Raw genomic sequence first — 26,772 nt, 5'->3', positions numbered from 1 at the left:
TGAGGGTTCATGTAAACCCACCTGCTTTAACTTTCCTGCACTTTACATAAATTCAACACAGCCGCAGAGACACACCACTGACTACTGGTATTTTGGAGTTTCAGAGCAACACAGGAATTCTACTGCACAAGTATAAACGCTTACAACGGCATAAACACCTGCGGAGGCTAAAGGGTAGGCTCTGCGTGCAGATGCATGACTGTAAATCTGCCTTTTGATAGAGCCATGCTGAATGTTTCTCCTTGTTTCGAGTCTTTGTGCTAAGCGAAGCTAACCTGCTATTGGCTGTAGCCTCATATTTACTGTACAGCTCTAATGAGTATCAATCTTTTCATCTATCTCCAGCCAAGAAAATAATTTAAGAAACCCTCGAAGATCCTAAAGAAACCACAATAATCATCAGACCATCAGTTTACCCCCATTTTTTTCCGCTTTCATGCCAAGTGTTCATAATATATTCTATTTTCTAGCCAGTAAATGATTAACCCTTTGAAACCTGCAGCAACATCACTTTTTTGTGCTGCTTTCAGACACCTGCAAAAACATGGGAAAAAAGCCAATAAGCAATTTGGTTAGAAATGTTCAACAAACTGTGAGAAATAAGTACATTTAGGAAATTATTTTTAAAAGGCTAGGGGAAAATGTCATGGGGAAAAAAACTAGAGTAATACTATATTTTTAGCTAATTATTATATTTTCACATTAAAATTAATTTACCAAATTATTATTTCAAGCACTTTTTATACGTCCTTTTCTTTTTTATTTTATTTTATTGAAAATGTTTTCTTGAAAAATTTCCTCATACTTTTTCCCTCATTTCTTACAAATTTTTGGGTCACTTCTTTTTTGTTGCTGATTATCTTCTTGTGTGTTTTTGAAAGAAATGGAGCAAATTTGCTCAGGTTTTAAAGGGTTAAAAAAAGATTAAAAAGCTCATTACAGCTTCCATCAGCGAGATGCTGAGACAATGAGCGTCCCTCACGAAGGTTATTAATTAAAGCTTCAGCTACAAAATAATCCATCATCGATGTAGCCGGCTGCAGCAGTGAGAGCCTGAGAACGCTGTCATAGCTCGATATCGTTATTTTTCAATTCGCTTAAACTCACTGCTGAATAAAGCCTCAAATCCATCACTTCAAGAAAAAGATGAAGCCAGCGATGTTACAGTCTCCTGTCACTCTTCTTCTTTCCTTCCAATTTCTGTCTCTCTCTTCTCCTGTTTCAGTTTCTCCTCTTATTTCTTTCTCTCACTCCCTCCTCTTGTCTCTGTGCCTCTCTCTCCCCCTCCCACTCATTCTCTCAGTCTCTTGCCCTCCGTCTTTACCCACCACTCTGTCACATTCTCTCTCTCTCCCTGCTGACTTTGCCCTTCCTTGTTTTCCTCCACTCATTTTTTCCATGGCTTTTTTGGGTGCCTCTTCCCTCTTTCCTCTCTCCTCCTCCTCAAACCACGCGACGCAGCACATCTGACGGCAGCGGCGGTTAACAGAGCCCCGTCTCTCTCCCTGCGTTGCCGCCACCACGGCAGTTAACTTAGTCCAAACCAGATGTTTGTTTTATTCCCTCGCTCTCTCTAGAGGCAGAAAAAAAGAAAAGGGAGAGGCTAAATAAGAAAGCAAAAGGCCTTCTTATTTTTTTTTTTATTTTTTGCGATGGGAGTCTTCCTCGCTTTACCCCAAATAAAATAAAAAAAAGGGTTTAGGGTGTTGTCCTCCTCAGCTAGGAATGCTTTCTGCTCTATTCTTAAACACCATCGCTGCCTGGGGAGGTGATGAGACCTCCAGGAGTTATTCTTTAGCAGGAGCAAAACCCTCTAAGACTATCTGACACCTTCCCTGCTGTGTTTAGTTAACCCTTTGAAACTTTTGCAGTCTTTCAAAAACATCAAAAGAGAGCAATGAGCACCTGACAAGAAATGACCCAAAAATGAGCGAGATATTAGTAAAATGGCACAAGGAAATTACCTGAAAGTCAGCCAAAAAAAAGAAAAAAGAAAATTAAAACAAACAAGAACAGTAGAGAAAAGATAGAAAAGAAAAAGACAAAAATAATTAATAATTTTTTTTTTATATAATGTGGCATAATTATAAATATAGTTGTCTGGACATATTTTTCATTTTCTTATAATACTCTCTGCCTGTCTTTTCCTCTCTCTCTCTCTTCTTTTAGCAAATTTTCAGGTCATTTTCTCTTCATCATTTTAATTTCTTGGACATTTCTTGGCAAGTTGCTCATTAGATTTAAATGCTTGTGAGGCGTCTGAATACGGTACAAGAAAACTGATGTCAATATAGCTTTCAAAGGGTTAACCTTCATTTCAGGAGAGACTGCATGTTAATGCTTTCAAAGGAGCAACAAGCTGCAGCATCAGAGCATCATGTAAAATATGTGACAAAACATCACTAATGAATGCAGACAGAGTACCTGGAGATGCAGGTCAGATAGCCACGCTCTTTCACACTCTTGCATTTTACTTGATGTATCATTGACGAGTTCATTTCAGAACAAGTAAACAAAGAAATCAGCAACAAGACAGATCATCAGTTAATCAAAGCTGGACTGCCGGAGTAGCAGGTATGGACTCAAAATGTCCAAAACATGACCTTTAAGGTGGATTTATGCTTTTATCATGGTGCTACTGTCTCATATATTTTTTTGTTTGTTTTGTCTGCTGGCATTTTCTTTCCCGTGTCTGCCCTTTTTCTAATATTCCAGAAAGTCGAAATGAAGTTCAAGATGTTGAAAATTCAATAAGTAAAGTTCAAGAAGAAATGGACACACATAACTGATGGGATCGGCTGTTGTAGATAAGATTGCAATCTAGCTACCCCATTAACTATCAACCACAACCTCCTTATTATCAGTCTATATCAGATACTGAATGTAAACAGGATTACTTCAGATATACAAAACACAGACATATCCATGTATTGTTGTGGTAGTGTCGTGGGCATAAATCAGTTCTTTTGGTGGATGCTTTCAGTGCAACACAATCGAAACACTTTGAGGATTAAACAAACAAACAAACCACTTTTCAAAGAAAACCTCACGCCCATAATGATTAGATTTATATCAACTACTCACTCTGTGTTACAGTGAATTCATGAAGAAAACTTTGTTTTTCTCACATGCCTTAACGACAGTGATCAGAGAACCCCAAAAGGCTTACAAAATTAAAAAAACAAGATAAATGAAATAAAAAATAGCCAAGGAATGCTATTTGTGAGACTATGTGTGAGACTATTCTTACTAACATGTTTTAAATGGTAACGTTTTTGCAAAATGCATGTGTTTGGAAAGTACTGAGCACATGACTGGAAAAATGAGTTATATAAGAGTTTGTAAACAGATGTTTTAATATGATTTTGCTGTGTTAAACGAGGATCCCCTTTGACTTCTTTCATCAAGAACTTTCGCCTTTTTGGATTCTTCGTTCACCGTGGAGGCATGCAAGAAAAATAATGTTTTCTTCATGAATTCAAGGTGAAAATTTGTATTAAAATGCTAATTTTAAGGGTAAAGTTTTCCTTTAAAGGTGGATTTTTGATTGATTCAACACTAGAATAAAAGGCCACCCTAATCATTTCAGTTCATTCATTTAGTTTTATCAAAACTGAAGCTGTGCAGGTGCAACATTTAAGAGTAGAAACCTAGACTGTGATTTACAGTGATATTATTGCATTAATGAGTGTACATTTCTGTATGCTGCAGAGTGCACGAAAGTGCAGGTGAGGGTTTTCTTTCTTCATAATGAAGGTGTAATGTTCGAGGAATGAGCTCGTCAATTACACGCTGCGGTGAAAAGAGCCTGTGGGCCCCGCGGACCCACCTACTGTAAAAACTCATTAAACAAGACATTTAGGAGAGATTAATTATGAGTAAAATTATCATAGGCTCATATCTACTCGAGGCTGGTGAAACCCGGACTCATTAAAGATGTGAACAGCAGACCCACCTTTAGGATATTAACGTAGGGAACGCCGTCGGTGCCGTAGCGACTGCCGTTGACCTCGATGTGTTTGAGCCACTGGATGTGCGGCTGAGCGTCGCTGTAAACCTTACAGTGGAACTCCACATCGCTGCCCACCACCACCGTCTGATTGGCTGGCAGGCCTGCCTGGAGGATGGGTCTGTGGGGGGAACGCTCTGAAGGAGGAAGGATGAAGTCATTAGTGAGAGCCATGCATGGGAATTACAGTATGTGCTGCAGGAAAGTTAGAATTTTTTTTTGACAAATCTCGTGGGTTATTTAAGGCACTGGCGCATGTTAATGTATTCATTGTTTGCACAGAAGCAGGAGTGAGAGTAAATGTTTCCGTGTTGTTTACCGAGCACATCCAGCTGGTAGGTGTGGGTGATGGCGCCGTACTTGTTCTGCACCACACAGGTGTAGTTCCCCCGGTCTGATGGCACGGCGCTCTCCATCACCAGACTCCACTGCTGGTGTCTCAGCTGAAGGGAGGACAGAGAGGACAGTACAGTCAGGATATGTCATTACAACACCTCTAAGTTTGTGAGGACACTGAAGCTATTTCGAGGACATTTTAAGTCTCTTCCTGGTCGGTAATAATTTGACATTTGACATTCTGCAAGTGAAGGCTAGGGGGCCCCCTGACATTTTGGGCCCCTGGGCCTGTCCAGTAATCCATCCATGTGGGCTCCTTGAGTGTGGTGCTCTGAATAATGGAAGAGTATATTATTACAGCGCACCTAATAAACAGTACAGCCCCTAAAAACAGATAATCAATCAGTGGTGTGGTGGCCCACCACAAACAAACAAATTTGTGGGAAACCTTGTCTGAAGACTTAGCATCCTTTGGTGCAACACAAGAGCAACATGTGAAGACACTCTTCACAGATGGAGATGAAATATCGTGCAGTATCTCACAAACCACAGCTGAAAAAGAGACAAACATCTCTTTCACTAAATGAGTGCTCTCTTCAGAAAAAACCTTCACTGGCTCTGTCCTTTGATACCCTTTGGTATAAAACATCAGAGAGCGGCCAGGCTGGTAAAACGGAGCGAGCTGTTTGCAGCACGTGTTTACCGAAGGTGCAAACCCCTTCAAACAAACATTTAAAACGGTAATACACCTTTCACCTATTTAACCTAACGTATTAATTGCAGGCTGGCTGATGCAGAACAGACGTGATGAGCAAAAACAATCTTCTGACATTTGATGGGAAACAGTTCTGTTCGCCCACAGCACAACGTGCAACTGGGATTCAAACGCATTCAAGAGCACGGAGCGGTCTGATTAAGTGTCTGCAGACTGAGGATCAGATTTTCTAAGAAAGGTTATGAAGAAATGTGACGAGACTTAGTTAGTCATCCTCAAAGCAAAAGATTGCATAACAAGTTGCTAAACAACGATGACATTAAAATCAGAATGCCACAAAGCCCCAAATGTTTGAGCAATCACTTAAACTAATTGATTATTTTCCTAAGAGAGAGCTCAGTGAAGTCTCTTGAAATCATTTCTTCTCTCTGTTTGCACTGAGGGCAGACAGAGAGGCAGAGATTTTCTTTTTTTGCACCTCTGAAATTGGTTCCACTGCGCCAGTCAAGAGCAATCCATCCCCGGAGAGTCGAAGGGTAAATTTTGCGTAGTAATTCAAACCAGGTGTGTCTGGATGGCAGCAGCAGACAGATACTAACTTGACAGATTCAGAAGCTGCTCAGAAGCAGAGTGAGCGGCGCAGCATGGCGAGGCGAGAACAGAGAACCTGCTACGCATCGATAGGCAGAGTCTCCACGGGCCAAGAGGGACGACCTCCGCAGCTTAAGTGGAAACATGCGGCGCAGACGCCGACGCTGTGCTCACTGCTGCGAGACAAGCGTGGAGTGAACTCCTCCGAAAGAGGTCAGAATTACTAAAGACGGGAGTGAGTGATGTCAACAAAGAGGCTTTTCAGGGTGGAACACTTAACATCACCTGCGTAGGAAAATGTGCCGACCCGGAGAGGGCTTAGTGTTTTCACAAACGTTTAACCCCACGCGTGTAGGTAGGACGCCAGCCATTCACAGGACGTATATATTTGTAGGTTGAGGATCTCTGGCCCTCCTCCTTCTCCCTCTGTCTTACAGTATACACTCCTTGACTCTCTCTCTTGGAGGCGCATGCGGAAAATAATGTAACAGTGTAAATATTATGCCTGTGTGTGCTTTCTGCAGTTGCGTGGTAACATAGACCAGGCAGCCCGCTCAACGCTGGCAAATGGTTTTTGAGAGCGGCTGGCTCCACCCCGTCTACCCCTCTCAGAGCCGGGAGTCAAACTGAAGTCAATGGCTGCTCTCATGAGCAGATGAGTGACGCCTTCTGCTGCGGTCGCTGAGCCCGAGCTGAACACAGAGGAGGAGGGGGGCAGAAAAAAGTGGCGACGCATGAGGAGGGAAGCTAAAAGGTGGTAAAATACGAGCTGAAGCCGATGCTCAGAAGAGGCCAAGACCACCAACAGAAAGTGAACGAGGCTGCGATCAGAGCTCTGGTTTTATTTCAGTCTCCATTTCATAAAAAGACCTCATTTCATAATAACGGAGGGTACATTTACTTCAGAGTTCTGTGCTTCTTCTGGGGTTGTCGTACTTGAAGTACCTTTTATGCCACCACAGGGCTCAACGTTATTTTTTTTTTTCTTACTTGCCCCATCAGAAATCCATTAGCCCAAAGCCCATTTTTACTTGCCCCAATAATAATTGTCATGAAAAAGTGTTGTTTTATCTGGTTTAGGGTTAGGATTACAGTTTGGGTTAGAACTGGGAAACTCAACTTTGCCTGAGGGCCACTTTTGCAAAATAACAGGAGAATACACTCTAAGAATCACATTTAACTTTCAGTTTCATACAACATGCTTTTTTGATATAATCTGTAGAGCAACATTTAATCCTTTAACTTAGTCAGTCAGCATGAATGTCCCCAAACTGGAGATAAAAGATTTATGACCAAGCTGATATTCAATTTGTTTTGCAGCTGCACATTTAGGGATTTTGATATAGTCACTATTCAGTTGTTTTTATTGAAATGAAAATAAATGTAAAAATCTAAACTTCACGATTCACTCCCACTGGAGATAAATAAAGTATTTCAGATTGAGATTCATAAATCTTAACATCTCTCTAAAATGTGTTTAGTTTTATTTATTTTAAGAGAATAAGTCACTTTTGAAGGAGAAAAATAACACAACTTTCCACTCACAAATGAAGAGTTAAATTCATAAATAAAACACTCTCCTGTCTACGTGAGTACACTCAGACATTCTGCTGATGCAGCTTTACTTTGCACTATAACTAATAATTCCCACATGAAACACAAATATAGTGCAGAAACAGACATAAAGTGCATTCAAATACATGAAACACTGCCCTTCAATTTACACCCTTTCTTGAGTTCAGGGGATTCAATGATAGAGGGATGAAAGAGTTTACAAGGACTTCCTCTAAAATTTTAAATAAAGACTTTTACTGTCACCACTGTTAGCTGCTAAAAAAACTAGACAATTATTTGATTTTCAAATGCAACATACACTAAAACTGAATGGCTTGCATGTAGTAGTTCTCAACTTTAAGTGACGTTTCGACTTTAATTCCCCTCCTGTCTTTCGCTGGTGCATTTAATTACTTTCTCCATACATGCTGCTTGCTTTAATGACCATGTTACACTGGCTAACCCCTGTTGAACTTGCAGCATTAGTCCCCAAATGTGATAATCCCATCCATTCCAATCATGCCAGATTCCAAACAGAATTAAATTATTAAGGAGCTTACGTTAGAGTCATACGAGGCTTTAAAGGTTTTAGGGTTTTGGCTGTGGACCTACAGAGGGGCACAAGCCATGGGAATGGACGCAGAGTTTCACACTGCAAAAAGTGTGCATGTGATGGAAACATTAGCATACAGAGTATATGCATAAAGGAAAAAGAAAAGAGGGTTTGTGTTGAATTTAGCATTTTGTGCATGAAATGTCTTGAGACAAATAAAGTTATCGGCTTTATTTTGAGGTCTTTGTGCTGCCTGCCATGGAAAACAGTGAGGTCACCTCACCTTATTGGCTGATTCATTTACTTATTTAATCAAAACAAGAATTCCCGATTCGACTGCCAGATTTAAATGGTTCATAAAGAGAGACAGACATTTTTTGCAGCGTAGCAGTTGTCTGAGAAAACACAGGAAGCTCTGCTCCCTTTATAGTCCAAACCCTCCGTCTTCACCTCGCAAAATAGCCCTGTCAGAACCAGCGGGGCCAGTTACCAGAATTTATGACTGTGTCAGAGCGGACCAGTGGCCCGGATCTGTGCTACCGTCTAATTTGACCTACAGAGAAAGCGGAAATAGATAGAAGCGGCCCTCAGGGCTTGCTGTTAAAGCTGGGAAAGGTTTGTGGGTCTATTGTCTGAGTTTGGCTCTGCGTGCATCAACATACGGTAGAGGAGATGGTTGTAAAACTGGGAACATGAAAGTTCAAAGGACAGAAAAACACACGAGAAAACAAAATAAACACGATAATCTGTCTTTTGATATCCCTGGTGTATTTGGGTAAAACAGCAGGGGGGGAAAGGTGAATGACCGTGGAAGGTTTAAATTTAAAGAGAGTCCAAAAATAATTTTGCAAAGTGTAGAAATTCCTTTGCGTCCCACAGAGACTCACAATCCAGTCTGTGTTAAAATCTGAACTGGAAAAACAAGGATTTAAAGTGCTTAAAGTCTTAAAAAGTAACAGTGTGGAGCCACTTTAAGAGCCTTGGAAACCTGTCAAAACTGGGATTGAAAAATCAGTTAAGCGCCGAGCGACCTGCACAAAACCAAACACAATAATTACATTGTCAACTTTTGTCCCACTTGCGCTGCCGCAGTTTAGCATGAACACAATAAAATCCCTTCCACCATATGTGGCAGAACACAACAGCATTGGCTTTGGCTGTCAAAGCCTCAGGCCGGCTCAATGGGCTGGCGACACGCCCATCTCTCCCCACCTCCATCTGATGGCTCAATAGAGAGGTGAACTTTAACCTTTAGGCCCTGCCCCTCCATAATGGACGAGGCTCCGAGCGCCACAGTTGTCTAGGAAGGCGCACAATGCTCCAGCATGTCGCCCTGCTGGAATTTCATTTTCCATTTTACCAATGAGCCACACATCCTATTTACCGTTTCATTTAGTTTCAACAAACGTACCGTTTAGTTCCTTGTGTTGCATTTCAATAGACTTACAAAGCGTTTGTTAGATCAACCTGAATGTGTGAACAAACTGCAGTGTGCTGATGGAAAAGAACGTACCGAGAGGACGTTGGTGTACAACTACACAGGCCTGTAAGACTGGATTTAGAGGATTTGTCTCATTTGTGCATTTAAGAGTGAATATTATACTTTAGGTTAGTCATGTACGGTACCAGAAATTTAATAGTGGGTACCACTACCAGGGAAATCCCATGAATCTTGATACCCAATTTTATACCACGGTTTGAAAAACACAAAACAAAACAATAAATCCCATGTATATAAACATACACTCAATAAATTTGATTTAATGATGAGCCGCCTTGAATGAAAAGTATATGTCTACGTGGATTCGTGATTTTGATATATTAATATAGTATTATTATTACATTATAGTATATATAACATATACTTCTCCACCCTCCATTGATCATCATTTGCACGATTAAAGGACACTACAACTGTCCACTGAAAACCAAAATTATAAAACTCTTTGCTGCAGCTCTTAAATGCAGTGCGACCCATACCTAAACTTTCTAAGAAACATAACTGCTGTGAAAAAGTCCTTTGACAGTTCATTGCACAAAATATTTTTCACAAAAGAAGCAGAATAAAATCCACAAAGAAAATACATCAAAGTCTGAGACATTTTGTGTAGGAAGTGAACCTGATGAAACAATGTAAGTGTATGTATCCCTTCATATTTTCAAGAAATAAATGTTATTTCAGGCTGGTATGGAAGATGAAACCTGTTGTCAACATGGATGTCTTCAAGGAACAAAGCAGAGCACGGTGTATCCTCAGAGAGGCCACTTTGAACTACTCCAGTGTGAAGACAGGAGGTATTTTTGTAGGTGGGTAATGGACCTTAATGGTCCCGTCAGTCAGTAACTTTCTCTCACACTGATCTGAAGGCACTTAGAGTAAATGACAAACTGTGCTGGTGGGCAGCGCAGAGTGGAGAGGACTCCATTGTGCTGATCATGGATCAGTAAGCAAGTCAGTTACAGTCTCTCTTTCTCTCTCTCTCTCTCTCTCTCTCTCTCACACACACACACACACACACACACACACACTCACTCACTCACTCACACTCACACACACACACACACACACACACACACACACACACACACACACACACACTTCCAGCCCTGAGAGACGGGTGACAGAGTCATCCCATCGCTCGTCCAAACTTTAAAAATCAGACACGGTCGCTGTTCATTCAGCCGAAATTAACCACGGCTGTCAAATCAAAAATGATTTTGTCATTTCAATGCAGATGCCACAGGAAGACAGCTTCACCTTGAGGACCCTGTTGCAGGAATAGAGTCTTTAGAAGGCCATTGTCGGGCTGTCAGGACTCAGGATGCCCCCCCACTCAGCGCTCATCTACCTCCGACCCTGCACGATGAACTCATCACAGGCACATGTGAGGTGGGGTGATGAGGGCTGTGACACAGAGAGACTGAATGCGCTGCAAAAAATGTTGCAGTTGTCTATTATGTGTCTGTCTGCACAATGACGTTTCAATCTTAAGTCAGTCTGTAGAAGACTTAATAATTGGGTTTTATAAATCTAAATAAAGTAAGTACGAGTGATGGACTGCTGTTGGATTCTTCTCACTGTTGTTGACTGAAACTAAAATGTATCTAGTGAACAACAAATCATGCATTTTAGCAGCTTCCATGGTGCAGTGCATTTCCCAAAAGTATCATGAAGAGACCAAGAAGGTACTTAGCATGAGTAGCATTGCAATCCAATCACCAGGAAATAATTGTTGGCATCATATGTTTGTGCAAACCACAGATTTGTTACAATTGTATGTAATTATGTAGCAGATTCATTGAAATTTTACATTTCTTTACATTTTAACAATGCTTTAAGGTGTGATCAGGTTTACGCACAAAAACCACTTGGTTATTGTTAGGAAAAGATCATGTTTTGGCTTCAAATATCTGCTTTTCTTGGCACTATTCCTGGTGGAATCACAATTGCAGGTCGCTAAAAACACCCATGTTTGGGAGCTAAAAGCTGCTGTAAACAGTGAAAAGTAGCTAAAAAGCAACCTTTTGGGCAAAAAAAAACCTCAGGAAAAACAACAGCAAACAAACATCAATGTTTGGGAGGTGAATAACTGTTGGAATCGGCAATGTCTCGCCAAAAAACAACCCGTCTTAGTGTTTTTTGGTCTTGAACGGTGTTCTGCAGCTTGGCTGTACAAATGTATCATATTCAGGATTTGCAAAAACGTTCAATGCCAACATTTTGTTCTGACGACTGGGCTGAGCCTATCACAATGACTGACAGGACAAAGACAGAAGAGGCATCTACGGAAACATTTAAGTTCTTCTCACAGTGTCTGACTGACAGGTGATCTCTGGGAAACGCAGCGCACAGACACTAACAACAATGAAAGTACGGCAGGAAGAAAAGGAGAATGTGAAGGATAACCATGTTAAAAATTAGGTGACAATATAATGGTATTAGGCACATCACTCAACTTAATTGGAGATAATGTGACTTGATTTTCAAATGTCTCAATCATCTTCAGATGGAACATTGCTTTAAAAAGAAAAAGACTGATGAGGTTTTTGTTAATTTCTACTTTTTACATAATGGAGCACAACAGACAAAATGTGAGTCACCTCCATTGTTTCGGGCCGCACAAATAAGCCTCATTTTTTGCAGGATGGCAGTGGTGGGGTCAGCAGAGGTTTTGACAGAAGGACGGGTGAAGCTGTTACCCCTGACCCCTATGAAGCCAGGCCATGTCACAGACTTGTCTGTCACCCAGCACCCTAATTCTATAGAGGGTGACCTCTGTGTTCACCTCCCTCAAGGCCAACAGCGGCCACATGGTGACTGGCTAACTGGATTTTAAAACAGCCCCGAGGGAGGGGAGGAGCATGTGATAGCATCTTGATTAAGACACAGAGAAAAACGTCTCAATAACTGCCACCTCCGATCTACATCTCCATCTCCATCACTGGCAGATGTAATTAATCTGCAGCAATTTGTTTTAGACACAGTTGATAATAAAGTACACGTGACTTCAACTTTTCATAGTGATGTGCGCACCAGAAGTAATTAAAGAATGTCGACTAAGGTTAAGTGGCTTTAAAGTGTAAAGTTACATAAAGCCAAGTTCACTGAAAGAGAATTAAAGGGTCAGTTCTGCGTTTCAAGATAAGGTAAGTGGTTTCTTTTTCGTGATTTAGGTGAACTAACCCTTTCACCCTAAACCAATTAAAAAACTCCATAAAGAAGAGTTCAAGAAGTATTTCACTGCTTGAAAGACGAAACCTTTATGCAGTAGAAAGACACAAATACTTCTGAAATTGGTGATCAAAACAAAGAAACCCAAAAAAATCTTTCACTCAAGAGGTAGAAAACCTACAACTACCAGAATGCACTGCACCTCACTGGAACAGCAAGAAATGCTGCTAAAAACAGGCTGGTCGCAGATGATCTTGTAATACAGTTAATCGGCAAGCTAAAATATGTCTCTAAAAAATGTTTAGGTGAGAAATAAGCAAGTCAGTAACAGAATCAGAATTTGGTCTGAACATGAGAAATAGAGAGGGGCGGTTCGCTCTCAGTCACTCTCTCTCTTGTTCTCTCTTGATCCACTTCTATACTTTTGGTAAGCAACACAGTAAAAGAATTTTGGTTCATATTTGAAGAGCACTTTCTAATTTTTTGGCTCTTTTTTCGATTATTTGTCTTTGTCTGTGTGATAATTTTATGTCTCCTTGTCATAGTTTTGTGTCTTTTTTGGTTGCTTCATGTCTCTGTAGTTCTTTAGGATTTCTTTCCAGTAGCATCTCATTGTAGTCTTTTTGCATCTCTTTGAGGTAATTTTGTGCCTGTTTTGGTAGTTTCATGCCTCTTTGTGATTATTTGGTGTCTCTTTCCAGTTCCTTTGCATCTCTTTGTAGTCTTTTTGTGTCTCATTGAGGTAATTTTGTGTCTTTTTGTGGTAATTTTGAGTCTCTTCCAGGTCCGTACATGTTAATTTGAGTGACATTTTACAGGTGAAGGCCAGGGGGACCCCTGACACTTTAGGTCCTGGGTCTGTGCCCGGTAGCTCCATACAGTAATCCATCCATGTATAAACCCACAGCCACTGCCAAACATCTCTGACAGAATCTAAATCGACTCTACCACCAACTTAGCATTAACCACGAATACAACATGTCCTCCTTGGTTGGACAGATAAACACTTTACTGCACCATGAGTGCCTATACTGTCAGCATGGGTGGTCACAGTGGGAACGGACCCCACAGCAAAAGCTGGTGCCAAGCACGACCTACTGAGCTATACAGAGCGGAAAATGTACAGGAATTTGTCTCTGTGGCTCGGTGACAACTTAATGTCACAGCTCACACTGACACAACACAGTACAAGGCCAACAGGACATCACATACGCTGTTAAGGCTTACTATGGATACTCAGCTATACATATCACTCGCTAATTATACATGTAACATCCCATAGGAGCATGTGTTAAAGCGGGCAAGTGTACAAGACGGCTACTGCTGCAGATACACACAGTCTACCTCCAGGCATTATGCTGATTAGGCTGAGATTAATATCTTAATTTGGCTTCAGTCACCACAAAAACATCTCTATTGCACTCTTTAATGTGCCACTGGTGAATCTTTTTCTACACCAAAAAGACACTAAGGGATTTGGGGGGAGATGTCTGAGACTTGGTGAACAGATGGAATAAATATTTAAGTGCTCTGCTCGGTCAGTTTGGGATTAATCTGCTGCTAACAACGAAGCAGAAAACTTTATCATCAGCAAATCTTCACGCATACTAAACATGCTAAAAGTTGCTGTCGGGGAGCTACTCCGGAGCGTCCTGAGGGCTGGTGACAGGTGTGTGCCGTTCTGTGTGTGTGTGAGAGAGAGAGTGGGGACAGAGGGAGGGAGACAACTGCTGTTGGTCTGCTGGGAGCAGATGTTGGAGATCTCTGTAAACTGTTAATAGCTGCAGGATCTCATTACATTTAACTCTTTAAATGCCAAAGCTCCACTGGGGAGAAAGCATCTCTCAGTGCCTCACTCACAAACTTTATTCTGCTGAAGTTAGGCCACATTTACACTAGGCGGGTTTCCATTAAGTGAAAATTGAAATTGAGAATATAAAATACGCCTAATGGAAACATGTCGATTTAAAAATATCCTATTTATTGCAAAAGGTTTTTAGACTTGCATGAGGTGGCATTTCAGGCAATTCTAAAAAGCCATATTTTGCAAAACTGTGATGGAATTACTTTTCTTGCTTTTCTAGGTCACATGATGCTATGGTTACGCACTTGTTGGCAGGAACTGGCTCCTTTGGACATGATGCAGCAGACGCTATGAGAAGTGTTATAGCATCACATGACTCTTCAAAAGTTGCTCATCCATAAGTTTTGAATCCACAATTCCTCTGTGAAATCATGGATTACCTCTGAGGCAACCCCCTTATAAGTGGACGCTCCCATGTATAAGGGGGTTGCCTTTCCATTATCGCTTGCATAAAATGCCTATGACGCCTTCGATTTGAAATAATGACGGCTAGTGCGGTGGCTGCAAAAGAAATTAACCTGCTAATGTTTTGAAAATCCATCGCCATGCTTCTTGTAAAGTTATCGCTGGAGAAGTCACAGAACATCACTCAATGGAAAAGCAGTCATCTCGCAAACCCACCTAATGTGTTCACAATTTCCCCCCTGGGGATCAATAAAGTATTTCTGATTTTGATTAGACGTGGCTATAGTGGTTTGGCGTGATACGTCCTGACTGATGAGTCCTAATTGGGAAAGAGTGTCTGCGATGTGATTTTCAAAGGTCTTGGTTCCAAAATACTGGAGTAGTGAGGAGACTCGGCATAAACGTAGGAAAATGTGTTTTAAAGTGAAAAGGCAATGGTGTGAGTGTAGCTCTATAAGATGCAATGTCCCAGGAAAAAAAAGGCCATTTTGTGTACTTTCTGCTTATTGCCTTATCCTCTCAAAGTAGCTTTCTGCAACACAATTCAACATCGAAAAGATAATTTTTGAAAATGTGAATGGGACCAATGCTTTGCACTAAGGGACTAAATGACTAAAATCTGTACAGCTAAATTGTCACCCCTCATCATCATAACTTTAAGGCAGTGTGAAGACTGAGACGGAGGGAGAAGAAGACACAGGACAGAAGGATCCAGGAAGATTTTATATCTCTGGGCATCATTTTAGAATTTAGATGTCATTAAGTTTGAGTTTATTTTGAACCAAAACACACGTTTTGACTGTTTGAATTCCGATCTTCTTACCACAACGAGTTTGCCTTTTAATCCTACAGCTCAGGGCCATTAAAGGAACACAAAAGTAAACCAAGCCCTGTTACTTTAAGCAGTGCCATTCCACATGAGGGCCCAGTGTTTAGAGTGAATCCGATGACAAAACGGAGTACAGCAGCTGTTTGCTGCACTGCATTACTGTCAACATTGAGCTATCACGCGAGCACGCATGTATCTGTGTACCACTCTGTTTTCAGCACAGCAGCTTGACCCTCCAAATTTATTTCGGTCAGCTTAGCCACAGCTAAGAGCGGTCCGCGTCCTGCCCGGGGCGTCGAGCCCTGCGGAGCGTTTTCTGACCTTTATTTACCGTGAGAAGCTTCACAGAGCACGAGCGTTCTTTCAGCACTCTGCTTCACACTCGTCCACTTATAGCAATTCCCACCAGGGAGCTTCGCAACACCCCCACTGATCTACTGATGGACACACAGCAGCCTCACCGGACTGGCGGGAGGATTAAGATGCCTTGCTAAAAGGCACTCTGATGGGAGCTCAAGGCGAGCAGAGCATCACCTCCTGCTGGTAGATTTTTTTGGGAGCTGGTGGGAGGTATTGAATGTTTAAAATCACAGTGCTGCTCCTGTAACCTTTAGGTGTTAACATGTTTGAAGTTCTCTCACCTTGATGCCTCCCATCCTCTGCTCTCCCTTGAACTCTTTGCCGTTCTTCAGCCAGTGGATGGTCGGCGTCGGGTTTCCGGATGCGGCGCAGCGGAACTTGACGGTGTTGGCGGCTGGAACGGCCAGGAGCTTCTTGTCCATCCGGTCAGGTCTGGTCCAGTATGGAGCTTCTGTTGGTGGAACACAAAACAGAGTGTTGGGTCAGTCATGGAGGACGACAGCTCTCAAGTCATTTGCAAAAACTCTCTTGCCTGAAGCTTAATACATTCTTTTAATACTCTTCACACTGCGTACAACACCGTTATTATTCGCGGCCCTCTCGCTGCTTGTTCAGAGCCCGATTTGTTTGAGGCGGCAACATGTCCTCACATTTATCGCCTTGACTTTTATTTCTTAAATGGAAGCATGTTCAACCTCCTACTCACGATAGGTGGCTGAAAGACATTTTACTTTTACTAATTTTGACGTATGCGAAAAAAGAAAATCTAATCTTTTCCGTGGACATAAGTGACAAAAGTTTTGGAACCATAAGACTTAAAAAACAAAATGCAAACCTTTCAGGTCTAAATCCTGCCCACTAAAATGACAAACTATTTAAAATGTTCCCCCTGAAAGGATTGATGTTGTTTGTTGTGCAGCTGGGACCAAGTCCTTTCAATTAATATGATTCTAGGTCAAAACCCAAGACCAGGTTTTTGTTTTCAGGTCTAAAGTCCTTATTTTTTGTAATGTGACTCATTCTTGACTCTGACTTGCTCTGCCAAGATGTACCACTTCCTTATCCCAACAGATCGGCCCTTAGTTTTCCATTTTCTGGTATATTTTCTTAGATCATAGAACTTTGGGGAAAGACCCTCCAGGAATTCATAGTTACATGTTTTTATAATTGCTTAAAGATGGCACACACGTTACAACTTGCTCCTCTGCCCTGTCTTCAAATTGGTCCATCTTGGATGAGTTATGTACTTTACTAGAACAGATGTGAGCTTGTGGTTTCAGTGGAGGTCTTCCCTCACCGCTCTGATAAACAACACACAGTACCTGCACCCATTTTTCTAAACTGTCAAGCCCACTCTTCTGTCCCGAGAGACGCAGTTCGGTTCAAGATGCGCAAAAGGTGTAAAACACAGTTTGACGGATGTTGAAAGGACACAAAACGGTTGTGTGAAGCATCACAAGGACCAAACAAAGCTTATCATCTTCTTCAGCCCCGACAACAATGCAAGAGTTCATTTGAATCGTCCGATCCTGAGAGTTTGGAAACCTGTCAGGGCGATTTATTGAGTTGTATTGAGAAGACGGAGGACAAAGAGCGTGTAGCGAGTCAGAGAGGCCTATTGTTCCTGCTGTGTGGGTGTGGAGGGTGAGAGCACTGAGGCATGGCTCACTCACTCTCTTTATAGGTCTGTGAGAGTGTGTGTGTGTGTGTGTGTGTGTGTTTCCAGGACAAAAGCTGGGGAGGTGGCTGACCGGTCATCAGATGTCTCTTTTACTCTCTAAATGCAAAAGGAGAGGAGCTAATTACCATCTGAATGTCTGGGCTTGTGTGTGTGTGTGTGTGTGTGTGTGTGTGTGTGTGTGTGTGTGTGTTATCAGTTGGGTTTAACAACAGTTAAAGAGGTAATTCTCACCCTTGAGCGCCACATGAGCAGGTTTTTATCTCATACTGTATCTCAGTTGAGCTGTCAATCATAGACATGACAACTTTAGTTGAGATAAATCTATTGATCGGCCAGTGATCCGAATCAGCTGATTTTCAGCTTGATAACCGGTGACCAGCTGGTCAGTGGCTCCTGTATAAGGCAGGAATGTTGCAAAATCATTGTGCCATCCTGTTCTGTCAAAGAGGTACGATCACACAAAGGGGTTAGGGACAGAGTCATCTCACCCTTATGAGGAGTAGTAACAGCACAGAAACAACGTCTGTGATAAAGGGATATTCAGCAAGACGGTTTTGATAATGTTTTCTGTGAGTGACCCACTGCCAGATTTAAAAAGTAGTAAGCAGCAGTTAGCAGCTAACTCAAACAGGAAGTACAGCAACAGAAAGTACCGGAGCTCCACGCCCTCCGAGTATAGGGAGAGATCGACCAGCATAAAACAGGGACTGTAAATGCTTGTTGTTGCCATGTCAGGCTTTTAAAACATTGCAAATTGGAATCGGTAAGTCAGAAATTTGAAAAGTTGAAAATCAGACTCAGCAGATTAGACTTTCAGAAAGATGGAAATTGGATCGGCAGGTCAGACTTTAAATAAAGCCAGAAAACTGGACTCAGCAGATCAGACTTTTCAAAAAGTCGATAATCAGACTTGACAGGTTAGACTTTTAAAAAATTGGAAATCAGAATTGGGCAAAGTGGAAGAGTAAGAATTTTACAAATTTGGAAACCTGCATAACAGACTCTTAAAAAAAAGTAAATAATCAGACTCAGCAGGTGAGACTTTAAAAAGTTACAAATTTAACCTGGCAGGTCAGACTTAAAGAAATTGGAATCGGCCACGAAAATTGCATTCGATCTCTGGAATAAAACACCTGTCTGTGATTGACTCCGATCCACCGCATGTGTGTGTGTCTGTTTATCATCATGCTCTGGGTGTTCTGATATATCTCTGACACACATTTCTTTGGCTCCTGCCATCAAACTCTGGCTCCGGCTTCACAGAGTAATTACAACCAGAGCAGGAGAGAGAGATTCAGCGATGAAAGACGCAGACGTATCTTCTTAGAAAGCAAACAAACAGAGCGTTACTTCACTCTGCTGAACAGGCTGTAAACTCGGTGTGTGTGTTTACAAACTCTAATGGAGCAGCTGAAGCACTGCTCCCTGCTTGAGTTAGAGACTCCCCAGCTCGCTAAGACAAACGTTCTCCACGTGCAACCACACGCACTAACAGCCTCCACCTTAAAAGGGAAATATCTGTTAGATTTCATTACTTCTCTCTCCCTGCGTCTCCTCCGTCTCGGCGTATTTGGAGCGACACTGTGCGCAGCGTGGGACAACCCTCCAAGGAGTCTGAACACATTGTTTTCTTGGCATCGTAATCAGCCACACACACGCTCGGTCAAACAGAAACACACACTGGGTTTTTAAACAGTCTCTCTCCTGATGTGTGGTCCTCCTCTACCTCCTCCTCCTCCTCCTGCTGCTGCTCCTGAACTCATCTGGGCCTAAGAACACCTTCCTGCTGCTGACAATCCCTCAGCCACCGTGATGTCTTTAACCCAAAATAGACACCTGGGTGGATTCAGCACGTCTCCATGGTTTTGTCCCAAAAACACACTGAGATTGGTTTATCCGCTGACCTTTAGCTGCTAAGTGCTAACCGCTGTGGTTCTGCACCCGATCATCTGTCTGTCAAACGGGGCGGTGCTGCAACGTCTTCTTCTTTGCACTTTCTAGCAATTCGTTTTCTGCAGGTAGTGCTTAGGTTTTTTGTCTGTTTAGAGCTCATAGTACTTGTGCTAACAATTTTGTTCTTCTTGTTCTTATTCCACAACAGAAATACCACCACATCCTGTGCAACTGAGAGCCTGACCGCCCTCAGCTGGTGACTAAAGCTAAGGGTAATTATTTTCATTTTACCATTTTATGAAGAACTACACACTATTTTCAAAGCAGGGTGGGTATGAATACATTTTTTGCTTTTTTCTGTTGTCTTTTGTTGTTAACAGTAGAAAAAAACCTCTTGTGAGAATCATCATAGAATATACTTTAGAAAAAGAAAAAAGCAATCAAATAAGTTTTTTTTTTTATTGCATCGCAAACTGTATTAATGGAATAAAAAATATTTTATTTAATTCTTAATTTCTCTATTTTCTTAGATTTTTTAAAACTAAACTGTAATTAAAATTTTTTATTCATTACAAACTGTCTCTTTTTTCTTTCGAATTTCTCTAATTTCTTTGATTAGACTTATTTTCTTCTTTTAAACTCAACTTAATGAGCATGGTATGAACTTAAATAAAGTTTGATGCAGAAGCAATTTCCTTATTTTAAGCCATTTTATTTTGTGCAACTCTGTAGATTTTTGGGAAGTTTTTGTTATTTATTGGAGGAGGAGGGGTGGCTGGGGTGTGACTTTGTTTTTGTTTTTTATCATTATAATGTTGTCCCTCCCCAGAGCCACAAATATTTTGCCTTGGGCCTCCTTGAGTGACTGCGGTATGAGCCTCCCTCCATCATAAATAACCATATGTTTTTATATTCAAACCAAATGTAAGTAGTGCTGGAGCCAATGCAACGAGCAAACAGCACGAAGGGAGTATCACCAAGAACAACAGCTGATTTCTTAAGCAACCGTCGGAAATGTAAAATTCTGACACTAATTCCTGTTTTCACACTTTCTGGCTATGACAAATTTAGTCATTTTATTGTTCGTCACTCCTCAAAGTATCAAAGAGCTCGTCAACAGCTTACTTTAGGATGCTGATACATGCTCACTGCAATGTAAGAGAGTAAAGAATGCAGCCTTTTACAGTCTAGAAACAGCAGTGAATATTTGTATTTAAGTATGTTTTTGATTTACTGTGGAGATCTGCTTCGTACGCTACAGTCACACACAGGAATCCCATCCCGTGTTTAATTGGCTGGCTGGAATTTCCTCAGCATGGAGGGGGGGCGAGCAGATACCCCTCAAACCCCCACGGGGACCGGGTCTGGAGATAACCCTGCCCTGCGTGGATATGCAATCAGCGCAGTGGAAAGTGGTTTAGCATAACATCTTCTCTCAGCTCAGCAGTTACAGAGTCACGTCCACCTGTCAGCTGCAGAGGTTAACCGAGCAGGGGAATCTCTCCGGGAGCCTAAAAATACTCGGCTGTATTCCTGCTGTGGTGTTTGTTTGCTTTACACCTTCACACACACTAACACACACATTCACTAGATATTTTTACTGTGGAAAAAGTATTCAATTACAGCTACCAGTATTGTAATGAAGGCTGGGCAATGTGTTGATATTGTGATATGAGATTAGATATCTGCGTCACTTTTGGATACTGTAACATTCAAAGTGTTGTCTTTTCCTGGATTTAAACAGTCTGTACTCACTCCCAACTCGCTGCTTTGTCATTAGGTGGGTTTCCATCAGCGATATATCCGAAAAATCAATGTTTCCATTGAGTGATGTTATGCAACTTTTCTTGTGATGTTATGCGACTTCTCTCGGGAAATCATTCGTAGAAGCATGGTGATGAATGCTCAAAACATTAGCAGGTTCATTTCTATTGCAGCCATTGTACTAGCCATCATTATTTCCAATGGAAGGTGACATAGGCATGTTATGTGAGGAATAATGGAAATACAAAGTTGTTTAATTTTCCTTTTTTGACTATAAAAATTAAAAAAAAAACAACTTTAGTATCTGCATTCAGAATTTTCAATAACTGTTGATAAAGAGGTAATAACTTTAGCTGTTTGTATGTTAATGTCTCACATTTTTAAGTAATTTGAATGAAATCAGGAGGAGATTTAAATTTTTAAAAAAAAATTACTTTTTGGAAGGGATTCAGAATTTTTTTTAATGCAGGGTTTCCCTCAAAATCATTTATTAGTGGCAGCCCTCCATGATTAAAACATCTACCACCACATATTGATTTTCTATTTTTGGAGCTGGGCTTTTCGTTATGAGTGCGATTAGAATATATACATACTGTTTGGTTATTCATTGCATCACACCCTCGGAGCGCAGAGCGTACTCTGGCCACAGATGGAGCAGCAGAACACAAGATGCAGTGAAAGTGAAACTTAACTGTTTATTAAGTTGGGTCTAAAAGTTTGCATTCCCCGCCTCTCACACATTGATCTGATCGGATCAGTATTGACTGGATCGACTGATCAATTATCCTGCCCTAGACTCAAACTCCAAAAACTGCTGCTGAGGAAAAAATATGTCATGAAGAGTTCCGCCTTTTAGATTGGATTGAGATTTATAATATTTTCTCATGAACTACTGCAGTTACTCAAAAGAGGGAAAATCTGGCACATTTTCCCCTAATTGTCTGTCCCGGTGTGTAATTTGATGCAGATCCAGATGCTGATTAAAATGTTAAACACTTTCTATTAACAGAAGAACAACTTCAGAGGACTATGCAGCCTTGCAGGGATTAAGCTGTAATCCCTGAGTGCTTATTTGTTAACAAAATAGTATAATTTAATGTTCTTTGTATTTGCACTTAGCATTGCAGTGTCTGCACACATAGAAACACACCCACACACAACCCCTGCAGCTCTCTGCTCACTTTTCCTCTGACTCGCGGCTCTGTGTTGCGGGTCGGAGGAGCGTGACTGTGTGGCTCTCTATCTGCCCAACTTCAGTGCAACAGCCATTAGCTGGAGCAGGACACACTGCGGTGCGGTTCGCCACGGCACAAGGCCCTTCAGCGCTCAGACACCGATCTGGGGAAAAGGAGGGGGGGGGGGCTCTAATTGTGTAATTGTATAATTTGCCCTCACTGACGCCTGCGAGCACACAGGCAGATTTCATTACAGATTACACTGGGGTTCTTTGAAGGCACGCTGCCCCGGAGGGCCTGCAGGGACTCAAGGCAAACAGAGCCGGAGGAATGGCGGCCGTGGAGCAGCGTAGCGTGGCCCGGCGTCCGGCTCTCTGCTCTCCTGCCAGGGTAAACAAGGAGGCTGCATAGCTCAGGAGCACAGCACAGCACAGATTAGGCTCTGTTAACATCCCCCCCCACCCCCGACACACACGCTGCCCTTTCACTTCACACAGACCCTGAGTGTGTATGCCACTTTCCACGCTGCAAAACTGCAGTGTAAAAGTTACTCTCTTTAATAACTTGTATACGTCGTGTGAGGGCAGACGGTGGTTCGATGCGTGACTTTTTATTTGCTTGCCTGTCAGGTCCACATGATAACTCCCCCCAGGAGTTTTTGAGGCTTTTTGTTGACTAATACACCTGATTTCACAGCATCTTTTCTGAAAAATTACAATGCACAATGCAACGTGTTTAGGCAGTTTTTTGCAGATATTGCAGGAGCAAGTGAAAATTACGACAAAAAAAGTGTAATCTGTTAAAATAATTGAAGGCAATTTGTTTCAGTGAGAATAAAACTGCATTGTTCTAAGTCTGTGATTAATACGACACTAATGTTATCACTAATCGTTCACAATGAATCTAACTCTTGCTTCTTTCAGCACCTGTCAGAGGTGTGGATGCAACAGCCTCTCTCATGGTGATTTGTCTTGTCTGGTTTTTATGTTTATCAGCTATCCTGTGGGTGTTTTGGGGAGTTTTTTCCATCAATGTTGTTTGTGTTTCACCACAATGTTGCACACTTTGCAAAACAGTTAACCCTGCTTATGTGCAGATCATCAGAGATTTGCCTCGTCTCGTCTTTAGCGTGGCACATGTCTGCGTCTCCAACACCAGAAACAACAATGTGAGTTTGGTGATGTTTTACAAGGGAGTTCTATGCAAACTATGACAATCGGTCAAATTTGCTGAAAAAAAGTTGTAATTGGATGACATTGCAAGGTCCTGCAGACTTGATTAAATTTGCATTTGCAGTCGTGATGTCAAGGGCCAGTCACTCCAACACAGCTGATGCAGGACACCTAAAACGTCATAAGTAGACGCGGATGACAAAGTGGTAACGTGTAACAAGTTGGGACGAGAACGTGTTGTCAAGAACCAAACAATCACAATGGGCAGATGTCTTTCCCATCTCCTGTAAATATCAGTCTGACACCCAGAGCTTTACATCTGTCCCCCGGGCAAAAGTTTAGGCCTAACACACACTTTAAAAACAACGCCTGGAAGATCTGCTCTGCACTCAGGATATTTGGTAACATGGCCATGATACGGTGCTGGTTATGGTTGCCTGGCAACCTCAGACGCATCCTGCCTTCGTGCCCTTGAGAGTTGGACACAAGAGCAGCACCCGAACTTGTCTTTTCCAGGCTGTTTAAGACATGACATGTAACCAGGCCTTGAAACTGACTTGAACTGAACCCATGTGATTCAGAGTAGTAATTTCAACCTCACAGGTTAGTCAATTATCTACTGTATCTCCTGTGTAAAGGCCTGTTAGACTCATACCTGCTCACTCGGTGTCGACACCTGAGAGTTTTCTGTAAGATACAGAGGCAACAAACATGGCTGCCGTCTCTCTTTTCGAATAAAACCAAACACACATCTGGTGTCAGTCTCACAAATTGGTCGATAATATCACTTGCACAGGCATTACTGTGGCTCCTGGGCGGGCGTCTATCTTCTCCGCCTTTTTCCCAGAAGGCCGTGGGAGACAGCTGAGCGAGTTGTGGAGGCTGGTGAAGAATGAGCTCATGACTGCAGCGGCTTGTCTGTCTTTCTGTCTGTCCTGTGTGTCCCTCCTCTGAGAACAGTCAGCTGTGGCCAGCAGCATCATTTCGACTGGCAGCTTCTCTGCGACGGCTCAGAGTGACTCAACCCCTCAAATCTTCTCTTTCTTTTTCTCGCAGCAATTTTCTCTGTCTCACTGTCAATCAGCGACTGTTTTCTATCCCCTCTCCCTCATTAACAGCCTGACTCTTTCACCGTCTCCACATCTCTATTATCGCCCTCTCCCTGCGAGTGGACAGGGACGTTGTTCCGCTCACTGACGGGGACTCTCCGTCTGGCGGCGTGGCTCGTCACATGGCTCCTTCCTGCTACAGCCGGCTAATTAGCGGTGGCTTAGCGGACATTAAGCAGCGATAGGGGTTTAATGTTTCTGGGCTAATCCCTCTCCTTTTGGCCAGGAAATCGGAGCCTCGTATGTCATGAGGTGGACTTACATCCAGAGATTAAGTCTGGCAGTCTGAGGCTATTTACCGGCATTCAGGATGTCTGCAGTAAGCTGCTGCCGCTGCTGCCACTTCGGCCCATTTAGAAAACACTTCAGCCTTTCACCGCAAAGTGAAGCTGCGCATTCAGGTTTTACATCGCAGGTGTTAAGCTTATCCACAGCGACTTTCAGCACAAAGACATCAAGCTTTCTGCAGTGTTACTCTACAGCTTATTCTGCCGCTTTCTTCTATAATCTCTCTGGATAAGAGCTAAACGCCTTCGAGAAAAAAAGGCAATACTGTATGAATATAAAGCTAGATTACATTTTTAATTCTCTAACATCCAAAGTGAGCAAAATGCAGGGATTAAATGTTGAAAGTGAACCAAGACAAAGAATATTACCAGACATTCCTGCGTTCATTAAAATTCAGAGTGCTTGACCGCTGCCATCAGAACAAAAAACAGCTATGACTTCATGTCGTAAAGTCATAAAATAAGCGGATTAGGATAAATTAGGAGGTGATTACTCGATGTGTAACTCTTATTTTTCCAGGCACCAGCTTTACTAGCAGTTGCTACCTGTTTTTGACAGTCTGTCTTTCTAAAAGCTGCCTTTGCAAACTGCCACCAGCAACAACTGTCTCATTAAAATACAGACGTCTTTCCTGTCTCCAAACAGAAAGGAAATCCTTAACTTAAAAAAAAAAAAAATGCAGACAAACAGGAATCAGCAGTTGAATAAAGTTCATTCCAGGTGAAGACATCGTTTTTTTCATGCACTGGTCAATTTTAATCCCATAACATGTCTTCTTTCAGACTAGTGGAGGGAAAACGTCCAAAATACACATGTTGATGTTTAGTTAAGTTAAGACTTCAGTTCTGGAAATGTATGCAGTTTAATTAGATAATGCATCATTTGCATTTGGGTTAGGGTTAGGGTTAGGGTCTAACTGTTAACTGTCTTAACGTAAGTAATCAACATGGGAAGTTTAATAGTGATATATATTAGTTAGTATTTCCACCCTAGTGTCTTATTTTTGTCTAAAATCTAATTTTCATTCGCACTTATATACACCACATTTTAAAGCTTTATTACTTTATACATTCTAAATGCTTTTATTGAGTGATTTATTCTTATGTCATTAAAAAGCCTAATTTATAGAACTTTTTAATTCTGAAAACAAGGCGAAAATTGATTTTCAATGGCAGTTGAAAATATTGTCTGATTTATGGCATAATAAAAAGAGATATCCAAAATAACCTCCTTAAAACTGTTGACTCTAATAGGACAAAAAAGTGTAGCAAGAGTTACTGAGAACATTTTATTCCAAAAAACAAAATCAAAAATTGATATTTTTTGCTGTTGACAGTGCGTCATTAGCATATTTGAACATAACATTTCAGAAAACTTGTAATATCTAAGCAATCAACTGGGAAATTTTAATGGTTGTTGCTGTAAAAGCGCATGATATCTACATATTTTGTTTTTATTTTGATAGTAAAGCTGTGACAGGAAATGAGGGGAGATAAAGGATGAAAACAAGCCCCCTCTAATAGTGAAAATACTCTCAGCTGTTAGTTTATTTGGTACACCTGGTTAAAACTAATGCAGTCTAATACAAATATCCTTCATGAAGGTTAATATGTTCAGTTTTAACATCATTTAAATAACTAAAATCTGTCTTTTTGCCCACCAGTCCATTTTTTCACGTCTTTCTCTCACCATGTAACGACTGTAGTTTGATGACAATAGATTGGGTGAAACATTAATGACGACCATGTGGTATTTTTTCAGCAAGCTCAGCGTGAGTCACCGTCACTGTCTCAGTGCTTTAC

General features: G+C 41.6%; 1 protein-coding gene across 6 annotated transcripts in view; it reads right to left on the bottom strand.

Moving 5' to 3' along the window:
- The window catches only part of fgfr3 (fibroblast growth factor receptor 3), a 98,860-nt gene that overhangs the window by 29,112 nt on the left and 42,976 nt on the right, over nt 1-26,772 (bottom strand). For all 6 annotated transcript variants that reach the window (XM_042500597.2, XM_042500596.2, XM_042500598.2 and 3 more), the window contains exons 5-7: nt 16,170-16,339; nt 4,329-4,452; nt 3,956-4,146 (exon numbers count right to left, since the gene is read on the bottom strand). In XM_042500597.2, coding sequence (XP_042356531.1) covers nt 3,956-4,146; nt 4,329-4,452; nt 16,170-16,339 — 485 coding nt within the window. The remainder of the gene's footprint in view (nt 1-3,955; nt 4,147-4,328; nt 4,453-16,169; nt 16,340-26,772) is intronic.

This window comes from Plectropomus leopardus, chromosome 14 (genome assembly GCF_026936395.1).
Source record: "Plectropomus leopardus strain MGB_pleo_1.0 chromosome 14, ASM2693639v1, whole genome shotgun sequence".
Taxonomy (NCBI): Eukaryota; Metazoa; Chordata; class Actinopteri; order Perciformes; family Serranidae; genus Plectropomus; species Plectropomus leopardus.
This window is presented reverse-complemented; position numbering and strand designations above follow the sequence as displayed.